We start from the raw sequence: 14,278 nt of genomic DNA on the forward strand, positions 1-14,278 counted from the left end.
GGGGGGGGGGAGAAAGGAAATAATATATTGAAAGACATGAGGACCCCCAGAATCTTATGAAGAACGATTACCTTAATCTATCTTCTTTATAGTGATGAACAAAAGCAGTCCAATCAGTGGAATCCACGTTTGGGGGAAGATTAGCAAGTATCTCTTCCATACGTTTGTTTGGATAGAAGTGGTCACATCTTAACTTATATTTATAGGCCCTCCATCTATAGCGTAAAGAATGCATCACCCATTTCATTCCAACAACATAATCAAACTTGAAATTCTCCTTCAAATATTTTATATTCATAAATTATGTATCTAATGGAAAAACTACATTAATTGAACTTGAAACAATGTATCTAATTACCTCAATAAGTTGCCATTGAAGGCGTGTTTTAGCCTCTGGCGTCCTACCCCATCTCTGGACATATATGGGAAATCTCACAAGCAAGTTTGAACCATTATCACTTCCTTGTCTATCTCCATTGAGTTCCACCATGATTTTTTTTATTTATTTCCAAGTTCCAAACTCGATCTAGTTGCATCTTCTGAGCTGTTACTTCTCCGGCTGAAGTATCTATTATTGTAACAAGAAAATAACATTAAACAGAAGAAATAGTAATAAAACTTGTGGACTACTACTGGTCATCAGTAATCACTGGTGGACTAAAAGAGCTTAAGTCATCAGGAGCATTCTATTCATGGAACAACAAACAACAGGGCGGAAACAAAGTAATCAGCAGAATTGATAGGGTCCTAGTCAATCATGAATGACAAATTGACCTCGCTAAATCAAACCTACACTACCTAAATGAGGGACCATATGAAAATTATCCACACAAACAACATTTGTTATCTATCACATTTATCAGAAAGCAAGGAGGAAGACAATACCATAGACCAAAAAATTATTTCCAATATGAAATTACTTCTAACCTTTAATCTTGACAACTATGGGCTCCTCTTTCTGCTATGTGTTGGCTTAATTAAAGCTTCAAAAAGAATATAAGTTGTTATCACTAAGTGTAGGAGTCATTATGTTCTCATTTTCAAGTTGGTCATCTTGTTAATCCCCATTAACTTGTTGCTGCAAATCTGGAAAAGTTATGCTTATATTTTCAGCTTGTTGTCCTCGTAAGCTTGCTAACAGTTCTTGTGCTGATTTCTTGTGTTTTTGCTTCATATGGAACTTATGTTGTAGAGATTACTTTATAGAAATACAAATCATACAAGTTACTTAAAGCCTCATCAACCCAACTTTTTTTGTACATATACCAGTAAAATGTTTTCTCGTGATTCCCAGTCACTAGTAAGCATGCCAGGCAAACATCGATACAATAGATTATGCAAAATATCTAACAAGTAGATAAATACACTAAAGATTCAAAACACACACAATTAAATAAAACAAACCAAGTAAAATAGAATCTTAGTTGTAATTCTTAAATTTCATAATAGGGGAATTAAACTAATCTCTCATTCTATCATTATCTGAATCACTACCACCATCATCATCTACTCCATCACTGTCACCATCGTCATCATCTCCATCACTATCACCATCATCATTGAGAGAATCACCTTGTTCTTGTACATCCTGATCAACTCGAACTAAAGGTAAGTCTTCAATATTTTCCAAATGTAGCTCACAAAAAGGTATGTCCTCCATTTGTGGCTCCTCTAAATCTACAAAATCCACATCTCCCATATCATATATGTCTCTCGGCTTCATATGAAAAACACAACACCAATCTTCATCAATTGGATCATCAACATAGTATACCATTCTAGCATCAGATGCAAGTATAAATGGTTCATCTGTTTCTTTTACACCTGTATGTATCAAACGGGTAAAATTTACACTTGTAATCCCAATTCGATCTATCTTGATTCCCTTGTTAAGTGTAGTATCTACACAAAGACATTTGAATAATACAACCTTAAACTTTCCATAATAATTTAACTCTATGATGTCAACCAGTTTGCCATAGCACATATCATCACTTGACTGTTCAATAGATCCTTTAACACTTGAAAATCTTTTGGTAACCGCAGACATAACAACACCACTATTTTGTGATTACAGTCCTTGCACCTTCCACATAGTACGAAACTTAAGTTCATGAATGTTATATTCCTTGAATCTCCTCACAACATTATTTGGCCCACAAGCAATTGGACTTCTGACGTAATCTCCACACCATTCTGACTTGCAACCTTTGTTATAAAATAAGTTAGGAAAGTTGTATAATTATAAGATTTTGAGTTTTAAATGGAATGAAATGTTTGGAATCTTATATATTTTTTAAATCACTCGTGAAAATGTTTGTGTACATATTCTTCCACAAATTTTGAGGAGTTTCATTTGCCACGATACATCCTAGTGCCTCAATTTTAAACTTCCTGATTGTAATTATAAATCATATATTAAGTTATAAAATTCATTAGAATAAGAAAATAAATAATATGTAAGATCATATAAGTTACTCTCGAAATGCATCAATTATTTCACAATTAGCGTACACATATCGGTGAGCTTGTATGATTTCCACGGGACATATGAATAAAGTCTTAATAGCTACAATGGGTTTGCCTGATGCGGGAAACAAATTTGACAAGATAGTAGATTCGCACCTATCATTAATTTCATTGTCGTTATCATTACGCCTTGGTCGATTAAACCTTGTTTCAATATTTGCATCTTCAAAATATTGAGAACAATTAGTAAGGTTTTCCTCAATAAGGCAGCCTTCGGCTTTACAACCTTCTATAGCGAAATTGTTATGAACATAAGATTTAAAATGACCCATTCCCCTAACAAAAGATAAAACAAATAGTAAGATTACTAGAAAAAAATACATAGATCAACTTTCTAAGAAAATAATATACCTTTCAACAGGGTACATCCAATGACCTTGTACAGGACCCGCAAGAATTGCTTCCTCTCCAATATGAATGACTAGGTGAAACATAATAGTGAAAAAAGATGGAGGAAAAATTGCTTCCATATTAGCATGATTCAACCAAATTCGTTGTTGGAGATTCTCTACATGTTTAACATCCAAAACCTTGCTTTATATTTCTCTAAAGTAGTTAAATAACTAAATCAACACTGTGGTAACTTCTTTAGGAAGATCTTTTCTACAAGCAATTGGCAAAAGATGTTCCAATAAAATATGGGAATCATGACTATTTAAATTAGAGATCTTGCGTTTCTTAACATCAACACATCTAGAAATATTGGATGCATAATTATATGGAAACACCACATTGTTTAAAACTTTTAGAAAGATATCTTTCTTGTCTTTCTTCATGTTAAAGCATGCTGGAGGAAATTTGGTAGAATTAGGATATGGATGAAGCTTTTCCCTAATTCCCATCTCTTGCAAGTCTTTACGAGCTTGCGAATTGCCTTTTGATTTTTTATTGTCACCAAGTATAGTATGCCATACATTATCACAAACATTCTTCTGCACATGCATCAAGTCAAGGCAATGCCGAATAATATGGTTCTTCCAATAAGGTAAATCCCAAAAGATACTTTTTTTCTTCCATTGTTTTGGGACAACCTTACTTGGACCATCATCACGAGGCTTCTTCCGACTCTTCTCAATTTGACATAAAAAGGTTTAACCTGATGGTGGAGTAGGTGCTGGTCTATGCTCCTCAAAACCATTAAAAGACCTTTTGTTTTATCTATATTTGTGATCATGTGGTAAAAATCGACGATGTCCCATAAAGCAATTTTTTCTACCAAACTTTAGCCACTTAGAATCTGTTTCATAATTACATGATGTGCAAGCAAGTGATGTATGTGTATTCTATCAAGACAAGTTGTCAAGACCTGGAAAATCACTTATGGACCACATCAATGCAGCACGCTATTGAGACATTTCCTTAGATGAGGAATCATAAGCATTTACACCATCGCACAGTTGTGTTAACTCAGCAATTAATGGTTGCAAGTAAACGTCAATGTTATTTCCAGACATTTTAGGACAAAGGAATTATCATCAACATAATAAGAGATGATTGCGTCATAAAACACCACGGAGGATAATTGTAGATATACAACATCACAAGCCAAATGCTTACACATGAACTTAGATTTCCAAATGGATTAAAGCCATCTGTCGCTAAAGCAAGTCGCACATTACGAGTCTCCGAAGTGAAGTCTGGATAGAATGAATCAAAATGTTTCCACGCTTTGCCATCTCTTGGATGTCGTAATAACCCATCTGGATTAGCTTTTGTAGTATGCCACTTCAAGAGTTCTGCAGTTTTAGAGCACTTGTATAGACTTTTCAATCTAGGTATAAGTGGAAAGTACCACAATACTTTCGTTGTCTTTGGTTTCTTCGATGTTGGTCATCAATTACAACATTTGCACCAATATCATTTTCATTTGACATATACCTTGAAGTATTACAGACCTTGCATTTATCTCTACTCTCATCCTCTGATGATCCCCAATATAACATACAATGATTCGAACATGCATCAATCTTATCGTATCCCTAACCTAACTTCTTAATCATCTTTTTTGACTCATAAAATGATGATGGTAGTTTTGCAAGGGGAAATGCATCTTTTGAGAGATCAAGAATCATAGAAAATGTTTTCTCTGTTGCACCACATAAGACCTTAATATGATAAAAACGAACAATGAATGATAACTTACTATATTTTGTACAACCATCATAAAGTTCTTGATTCCCATCCTCCAATAACTACTTAATTTCCTCTCTCTTCTTAACTTCTACCTTCAAAACCTCTAGAATTTTCATTATTTGGTAGATCTGATGGACCTGAATCTTGAAATTCATTATTGTCAATGGCACCAAAAATATCATTCAACATATCGTGCATAGGAGATTGTCTAGTTGACTCATTTTGTACTTGGGATAACGATTCTACACTTGATTGAGCATATTTTTCGCCATGCATATGCCAACATGTGTACTTTTTTGGAAATCCCCTTTGAAGTAGATTACTTAACACTTCAGCTCTATTGGGCATAACAAAAAATCCACATGTAATACAAGGACATAAAATTTTTCCATCAATAGATGCATTTGAAAATGCAAATTCTAAAAATTGAACTACACCATCCGAGAATTCTTTCGATTTAACAGGACTCTCAATCCAATTCTTGTCAATCATGTTGGAATGAAGTTGTTTAAGATACGGACAAACAAAAAATAGAACAAAGTTTTATATAAACTTAAATGGGAAAGTTTTCAGTAAAAAGAACAATAGACTAGTCAAAAACTTGCAACCTATCACAAATTTACAAAACTATGAAACATAATTCATCTGATTAGATAAAAGTTAAATAGAAACACAAAATTAGAAGCCCTTCAAAGAGTCTACGAACTAAAAAAATAGATAATATTTTCTCCAAATTGAACAAAACGATTTCCAAATCAACAAATCTACATAATTACATACAAAATACACATCACTCACCTCATGAGTGTGAGGAAAATAGAGAAAAAGAGCTGTGATATATTTAATCTTTTCTCCACAGATTCTTCACCTCTTGCATTAGGGTAAGTAAGAATTTGAAATAAACAAAAAAAAATTGATAAAATGATCGAAGTTTGCAAAATTTGTGTACCTGGACTCGAATAGGAGAAGACGCGCCGCGATTTGATTTTGGAGAAGACAACTCAAGGTTTCTGCTCTTCTGAGAACTGGGATAAGTTTAGAACAAAGCTAGAATATCTTAGAACAGAGTTGTGAGAAAAAAAATCTACTAAAATATTACCTGGAATTTAAATGAGGGTTCGGCGAAACTCAGATGAAATTAGTGATCAACTTCTTCGCCGGTTCTTGTCGGCGAAACTCAGATGAAACTGGTGCTGCACTTCTTTTAGAGAATTCTTAATTTTAGGGCTATTTCTTGTTATAAAGCCCAACAGGGTAGGATTTGTTCCCCTTCAAAACATAATATTTTCTTTTCCTAATTATTAATAAGAAAAATAGCATATTGATATTAATGGGGGAAATGAAAAAAGGGAGGGAGACTAAACCCGCCTAATTTAGCCACACTATTTTGGCGACAATTTTTAATACGTTAGAAAATCTGTATTTTAATGATAATTTAGCCACGGTTTACACAAACATGGCTAAAAAATCGTGGGCAATAAGGGTCAATTTGGTAGTGTATCATCTTTCTACGAAATACTTAGTTCACTTATATCTTTTGAAAAATAAACTCAACTCTTTACTTTTTGCTTGACTTGAAACTTTGGATCTTAATCAACTCCTTAGGGAATTCTAAGTTCGCTTATACTTCTTTGAAGGAAAGACTTCAACTTTTACTATTTCTTTAACTCAAAACTGGAGTCTTAAAACAAAGTTAATACATTTAAATAAGATTCTTCGGAACTTTAACAAACATTACTTTGACTTACGTCTTAACCTTAAGTCTTAACTCTTAGCTTCTTAGACTTTGATCTTATCTTTCCTCAAATTGGGTTATGGATTCTAGGTTCGTGATTTCATGTTATTGATGAATTCATGATGCATAGATTTACTTTAGAGTATTGCAATCTACTAGGAATTGTAGGTACATCACTTAGGAATTAATGCGAAAAGATGGGGCAAAAAAGGGGTCTCAAGGTATCTGTGGCGCTCTGAGAGGTATGGAGCGCTAGATCCTGACGAAAAGAATCTGTCCTGAGGGGCTCTGGCTGGAGCGACGCCGGGCCAGTGCCTGACAGACAAAGCTTGTCTTGAGGGTCTCTGGTTGGCGTAGCGCCCCAGAGCTTGTTAGACGGGATTTTCATATTTTCTTCTCCATTTTTAAGTCTAAACCGTATAAACATCTATGGATCTTTAGCCGATCATTTAGGATCACTAATAACCTCAATATCCAATATATTAGACAGTAAAAACAACTTGGAAACACGAATAATAAGCAAAAGGCATACTACAACTCAACCAACAAGAATTCAGCCATTGTTTTTAAGAACTTCAATGTTCACAATTAAATCTACTCAAAAATTGCTTATTCATATTGGTGTATGGGTTAACTAACCCACCACGCAAAGATCTCACATACCTTAACAGGGATCACCCCCGATGAATTCCACTCGACGATCTTTGTGTTCTTAATGAATTCTTGGTTTTTCCCTATTCTTCTTCTTCTCTTCTCTTTTTTCCCAAACCCTAAGCGTGAAAAACTATTGTAAAACAATAAGGCTTATTTATACCCCTAATAAACCCTTAAAACGAATTAGGAAGTAGTTGGGTTTAATGACAAATTTACGCTTACTAAAATACGTATTGGGACCTTCTTCAGTCCAACAGCTCAACTTCACATAGTCGTATCTCCTTCATATGATATTAATAATGTTCAAACTCAACGGTATTGGAAACATATATCTAAGGTATTTCCAACTATGTAAAGAGCCGACTCTAACTCATCATGAGCTAGAAGTTATGGTCTTTTTAGAATGACCAAAAACTCACTTTTGACACAAAATTTTCCAGATTTTTTCCTATTCTTGCGAAAATAATAAATTTGAGTTTCTTAGCGAATTCTTGGCTATTATAAGTTAAGAGATGTTAAAATATCTCCTACTTAGGAACATTGGCCGTTGAATGAGATTTCTTTAACTATGCTAAGGATAGTAACATCAAGCTCAATGCTTAAAAATCCAAAAGCAAATAACAATCATGCTTACTTATAGTTCATAAAGTACTAAGAAGAGAATTAGTACCTTGCTCTGCATTCTCTCAGGATTCAAAGCGATGTGGATATCTCTTTTTTATATCCTTTTCATCTTCCGAAGTCGGTTCTACAAAAAATTGGTTCCTCCAAAGGACCTTAACAAACGAAACATCCTCTGTTCTCAACTTGTAAACTTGGCGATCTAAAATCTTAACCAGCATCTCTTCATTGGACAAGCTATCCTTAATTTCACCATTTTTCAGTTGATACTATCAATGAAGGATCACTCATGCACTTCTTCAATATGGAGATATGAAATACCAGATGAATTGCTGCTAATTCTTGTGGTAGGTCCAACTAGTAAGCTACATTTTTAATTTTGTTTGATATTCTATAAGGTCCAATTTTCATGGTGCTAAGTTTCCCTTTCTTACCAAACCTCATAACGCTCTTCATGGGTGAAAGTTTTTGATATATCTAATCATTGACCTAAAACTCCAACTGCAGCCTCCTAACATTTTTATAGGACTTTTGACGACTCTATGTTGTCTTAAATATCTTTTGGATCACTTCCACGTTCTTCACGGCTTGGTTAACTAGATTTGGTCCTATCAACCCTGCTTCACCAAGTTCGAACCACTCAATAGGAGATCTGCATATTCTCTCACAAAGAGCTTTGTATGGAGCCATTTTGGATGCTCGTATGGTAGCTATTGTTCTAGGTGATCATCCAAATTCCCTTGTAATTCAATCATACAATCCCTCGACATATCTTCTACGGTTTGGATAGTAGTTCTGCTTGTCCATCCGTCTAAGGATGAGAAGTAGTGCTTAAGTTCATCTTCGAACTCAAACCCTTCGGGAAAGACTTCCAGAACTGAGCAGTAAATTGTGCACCTCTATCTGAAATAATAGAGACTGGAACCCCATTAATTCTTACCTTTTCTTGAATCTACAGGTTAGCATAATCCTCGGCCGAATGGGTAGTCATTACCAACAAAAAGTGGGCTGCTTTTGTCATTCTATCGACAATTACCCAAGTAGAATCATGATGCCTATGATACCTTGGAAAGCCTATGATGAAGTCCATATTAATCATCTCCCACTTCCATTGTGAAAGTTCAATATTCTAAGCAAAACCTCCACGTATTTAGTGCTCTACTTTCACTTGTTGGCAATTCAGGCACATGGAAACAAACTCAGCAATGTCCTTCCTCATACATTCCCACCAATATACCTCTCTGAAATCGCGGTACATCATGGTGGAACCCAAATGCATGGAATTTCTGGAGCTATGAGCATCGTCCATGATCATCTCTTAAAGTCCATCAACCCTAGGTACACAAAATCTACCTTGGTACTTCAACAGACCATCTCCCTTTGTTCAAAAGCAAGTACTCTTTGCTTATGAACATTCACCTTAAAATCAATAAAAATGGGGTCTTAGTCTTGATTAACTATCATCACAGACATTAGTGGTGATTCAATCCCATAAGTCACCATTATCCCTCCTTATGTGGAATACATAAGTTTGACTCCCAGCCGCGCAAGTCTGTACACATGTTCAGCTAACTTCCTCTTTTCTTTATTAACATAGGTGGTACTCCACATGGATAACTTGCTTATGGCATCAACAATCACATTAGCCTTACCTAGGTGTTAAAGAATACTCATGTCACATTCCTTGAGTAGTTCTAACCATCTCCTTTGTCTGAGACTGAGCTCTTTCTGAGTGAACACATATTTAAGGCTCTTGTAGTTTGTGAATATATCAACATGAACGCCGTACAAATAGTGATGCCACATTTTCAAGGAGAAAACCACAACAGTCAACTCTATGTCATGGGTTGGGTAGTTCTTCTCATGAACTTTCAATTGTCTGGAGGCATAAGCTATGACCATGCCTTTCTACATTAACACACAGCCCACACCAACTCTTGATGCATCACAATACACAACAAAACCTTCATTAGCCTACGCTAAGGTCAAAACCGGAGTAGTAGTCAACATCTTTTTCCATTCCTTAAAGCTTTCCTCACAAGCTTTTGACCATTTAAACTATACTGTCTTCTAAGTCGACTAGGTCAAGGGATACGATATAGATGAAAAACCATCAATAAACCTTTTATAGTAGTCATCCGAACCGAAGAAACTCCAATATAAGTTGGAGATGAGGGTCAAGGCCAACTCAGAATTGCTCATATATTTTGTTTATCGACTCTAATACCATCACCGGAAACTATGCATCCCAAGAATGCCACAGACTTAAGCCAAAACTCACACTTGGAGAACTTGGAATACAAATCCTTTTCTTTCAATGTTTGAAGCTCTATTTTGAGGTGACTAGCATGATTTTGAGGTGTCATCTATGAAGACGATAACAAACATATCTAAGTAAGGATTAAAGACTCTTTTCATAAGATCAATGAACGTTGTTGGTGCATTGGGAAATCCAAAAGACATAACCAAAAAATCATACTACCCATAACTGATTCTAATGGCTGTCTTTTAAATGTCACATTTTCTGACTCTTAACTGATAGTAGCCAGATTTGAGAAATATTTTCGAGAAACAGGTGGCACCCTGAAGTGGTCGAAAAGATAACCTATCCTTGGAAGAGATTACTTATTTGTGATGGTAACCTTATACTAGTGGAGGTAGTCTATACACATCCTGAGGGAACCATCTTCTTTCTTACAAACAAGACTGAAGTGCCTCAAGGTGAGACACTTGGTCGAATAAAACCTTTATCTAACAGATCTTTCAGTTGTTCTTTCAATTCTATTAACTCTGTTGGTGCCATTCTATATGGGGGAATAGGGATACGAAGAGTATCTGGAATGATGTCTATGCCGAAGTCTATTTCTCTCTCAGGAGGGACTCCGAGTAGATCATCAGCAAAAAGCTTCTAGGAACTTTTATACTATAGGAACTGACTGAAGGGAAGGTACCTCAGCGCTTGAGTCATTAACTCGGGTTCAGTGATACATACACCCCTTTGAAACTAACTTTCATGCCTTAAAGTACAAAATAAAATGACCCTTAGGCATTGCTGAACTACTACTCCACTCTATGACTGGCTCATTAGCAATTTGAAACTTAATAACTTGAGTTCTACAATCTATTGACGCATAAAAAGCATGGAGCTAGTCTATACCTAGAATGATATCAAAATCTACCATATCTAACTTTAATAGGTTATCCATGGTGTTCTTGTGATTGATAAAAATAGGACAATTATGATAGACTCTTTCCGCTAGAGTAGACTCTCCAAAAGGGGTAAATACACATAAAGCTTCACACTGTTTCTCAGGAAGAACCTCAAACTGATTTGCAAAATAAATAGTGAAAAAATATAAACTTCCTCTTGGGCATAGCCAATCATAAACATTAAAAGTAAAGATTTTTATCATACATGTGACAACATCTGGCGAGTTCTCTTGTTCTTGGTAGCTAGTGATTTCATAGAGGAGGTTTTCCCCTCCGCCCATACCAAAAATGGTTCCTCTAGGTGCAACCTTGTCTGGTGGAGCAAGTGATGAAGATTGACCTCTATTACCCGGATTTCCACTACCTTGCCTCTTCTTTAGGCATTCTCTCATGATGTGACCCTGTTGACAACACCTGAAGCAACCTATCTTCCAACACGACATGTATTGGGGTGGGTTCTACCACACTTAGAACATGAAGATGCCCAACTACTTCGCTGCGTCATGCTTCCTTGAGACTGTGCTGGCCTAGCTCTGCAGTTCTGCAAATTATGATTATGATGCATACCTCTGTTTCTGTGTGCAAGAGGAATAATAGATGATGGTGCAACCCTTTTTTTTCCCAAGGAATTTAGGCCAAATAGAACCACCTTTCTGCTGTCCAGACTCATTCCCATACTTGGCTTTGTTGTTTCTAGACACTTCTGTGTCCCTCAACTTTTTCTCTTCAACTTGCTGCACATAAACCATCAATCGGATATGTTCATGTCACCAATCAGCATTACCGCTCAACCCTCTTTACTAGATGCATGACGCAAACCAGCGACAAACACACTCCTTCTGCTCCTCATATCTTTAACCATCTAAGGAGCATATAGAGATAATTGGGTTAACTGTAGCCCATACTCATGAACACTCAAGGAGTCATGTTTTAGAGTAAGGAACTCCCGTACCTGTGCCTCATTTAGTTCTCGAGGAAAGAAATGTCCTAAGAAAGTCTCTTCGAAACAAGACCGAATCGGATTTGGTGCATCCTCATATCTACCCTTCTTCCACTAGTCTAACAAAGTTGTAGCCACATTTTTCAATTGATGTGCAACTAGCTCAACCCTTTTGGTATCGACCACATGCATCACCTCAAACACCTTCTTTAACTCTTCCACAAAGTTTTCCAGATCCTCAATAGTGCTTGAACAAGAAAAGCATGGGGATTCATACTCAAGAATTCCCAAATCCTAGAAGTGTCTGCCTCTTCTTGTCAAGCTACTCTTTTTTTCTGACTTGGTTAGTCGCCGCTTGGCTCATTATCCGGATAGAGTCGCAGAATTCATAATTGGTAACATCCCCTAGAGATTGCACTTCGAGTACATTAGGTACCTCCATCTCCTGTACATTTTTTCTAGCTAGATGACCTTGCCTTCTCTTCGTGGAGGCATAATTATCTAAAACACACGCAAGCACAAATCAGAGAGAAACTTTTTACAGATAAACTATAACGCACGAAAAGGAACATGAAAGAAATGTGGAATTCCGAAATGTTGTAGCCTCCTAATAATAGATGTGACGTTCTTCACACCGATTAATAAGACTCTACAGACACGACTTTATAGACTCCCTAAGACCCTTGGACTTTGTGCTCTAAAACCATGTTTTTCATGCCTAGAGCCTACACCCTAGACGTGGCTGGCACCCAATGACAATTGCTAGCCTTGAGCGAACCCTTGGCCTGGATTACTGAACTCAACGGAAGACTTACTCAATCATAATGCAAGAACATTCTCATAAATATCTTAAATTAATTGTCTTGGACAAAATGGCACTTAAGTCTCAAATAAAATATTTGTAAAATAAAAAGACGCAACTGAACTAAATTGCTGACTATCCTTCTATGAAGCCTCTAACACACTATTATGAATGTCGGGACAAACACCACAATATTCTATTATGAAAAGAATGGAAAGAAATAATAAGGATCATCCGGAATGCAATGAGGCTCACCACTGCCTTTGAGTGCTCAATCTGGATCAACGAGGCGCTGGATGCTAAAATTCTGGTTGCCTACATCTACATCATAAGACGATGCAGATCAACTAACATATGTACATTGAATGTACGAGTATGCGAGTTAGAATGCTAACAACAACTTAAGCTTGATAAGAAAAAGATGAACTTACCTTGGCTCTGCTCAACTCATGAACACTCAACTCAATGCATATATATAAGGCAATTTAAATATATGCGATACACATAAAGTTTTGTAAAACACTAAAACAACTTAGTTCATTAAAGGAAATGCAATAACAAACTCAACTCACTTACATATGAAAGTAATATAGTTCTGTGGGAGATTCTCTAACTGAGAACCACCACTATGAGCTTAATGGTGATACAATGTCTTAACCACACTGCCAGAACTATCCTATACTTTTCGCGGATGGAACTTCTTAACTTAGTGGTTACACTAGCCTAACTTACGTGATCATCTAAAAAGTATGACCCGTTAACATTCATGTTGGCTACATGGTTTACAGTGGCGTTTTTAGTTAATATAAATTCTTATCCCACATTGGTGCTCAATACTACTCCCAAATTATACATTAGCGCATGATTTAAAATAACTTCCTTTCGTTGGGTTGAGATAATTTCTCAACACTTTAACTTTAAAAAAGTCCTCTTTGAATCAATGTTCCCTTTTCTTGTTCAAAACTCTTTTAGGAAATCTTAGTTTTCTCTTAACGTAAATGTAAAAGCATTTATAAACTTTCTAAAGAATACTTAGTTCCCTAATATATTTTGAGAAATAAGCTCAACTCTTTACTCTTTGCTTGACTTGAATCTGTTGATATTAATCAAAACTCTTTAGGTAATACTTAGTTTGTCAAGACCCGAGACTACACCCTGGATATAGCCGGCACTCAATAACCATTGGTGGCCCCAAGCGAACCCTCATCCTGGCTGACTATAAGTGGAAGACTAACTTAAGCGTACGAAACATAAAATTTAATAAAATCAATTAACTCAACTTTACAAGGATTTAAATCAAATGAAAAACTTTGAATAATAATAATATTTTCAACTAGACATATAATAGGAAACTTTAGTCTTTATAACATTTAATAAAATAAATGATTAATACAAACTCCTCAACTATACTGACTATCTATGAAGCCTCTAAATGATTAAGATGAAAGTGGTTATAAAGACCATGGCATCCTAACAAAATTTAAAAGTAAATGGAATCCTCCGGAAGCAAGGAGGCTTACCATAGGTAACTCGAATTCTCATATGTTTAAATGAAGCTCCTGTAGAAAATCCTTAATACATGTGTCTACATCATGAGTAGCTGCAGTATAATTTGCTCAGTACATCGAATGTATAAGCATGTAAGGGGAATTCT

General features: G+C 35.8%; 2 protein-coding genes across 4 annotated transcripts in view; both read right to left on the bottom strand.

The window, feature by feature from the left end:
- LOC107018302 overlaps positions 1-950 on the bottom strand; it is a 3,234-nt gene extending 2,284 nt beyond the window's left edge. The window contains exons 1-3 of the mRNA XM_027916489.1: positions 928-950; positions 359-568; positions 72-277 (exon numbers count right to left, since the gene is read on the bottom strand). Of these exons, the coding sequence (XP_027772290.1) occupies positions 72-277; positions 359-490 (338 nt within the window). The 5' untranslated portion in view covers positions 491-568; positions 928-950. The remainder of the gene's footprint in view (positions 1-71; positions 278-358; positions 569-927) is intronic.
- A 357-nt stretch (positions 951-1,307) lies between these two features.
- LOC114076843 (pheromone-processing carboxypeptidase KEX1-like) lies at positions 1,308-5,972 on the bottom strand. 3 transcript variants are annotated; one of them, XR_003577898.1, is made up of 4 exons: positions 5,762-5,970; positions 2,881-5,687; positions 2,626-2,692; positions 1,308-2,208 (listed from the first exon to the last, which is right to left on the bottom strand). XR_003577898.1 is itself a non-coding variant. In XM_027916488.1 (3 exons), exon 3 carries the CDS (start codon positions 2,048-2,050, stop codon positions 1,460-1,462), a length of 591 nt encoding a protein of 196 aa, XP_027772289.1. In that variant the 5' UTR covers positions 2,051-2,208; positions 5,612-5,687; positions 5,762-5,972; the 3' UTR covers positions 1,308-1,459. The 3 variants fall into 3 exon arrangements, 1 of the variants encoding a protein (XP_027772289.1); XR_003577897.1 differs by having other exon boundaries at positions 2,626-2,805; positions 5,762-5,969; XM_027916488.1 differs by lacking the exon at positions 2,626-2,692 and having other exon boundaries at positions 5,612-5,687; positions 5,762-5,972.
- Between the last annotated feature and the right edge of the window lie 8,306 nt (positions 5,973-14,278).

Source organism: Solanum pennellii, chromosome 4 (genome assembly GCF_001406875.1).
Source record: "Solanum pennellii chromosome 4, SPENNV200".
Taxonomy (NCBI): domain Eukaryota; kingdom Viridiplantae; phylum Streptophyta; class Magnoliopsida; order Solanales; family Solanaceae; genus Solanum; species Solanum pennellii.

Bases quoted from the DNA above. Each gene is read 5' to 3' on its own strand.
- LOC114076843 (XM_027916488.1), bottom strand. From the start codon at position 2,050: ATGTCTGCGGTTACCAAAAGATTTTCAAGTGTTAAAGGATCTATTGAA.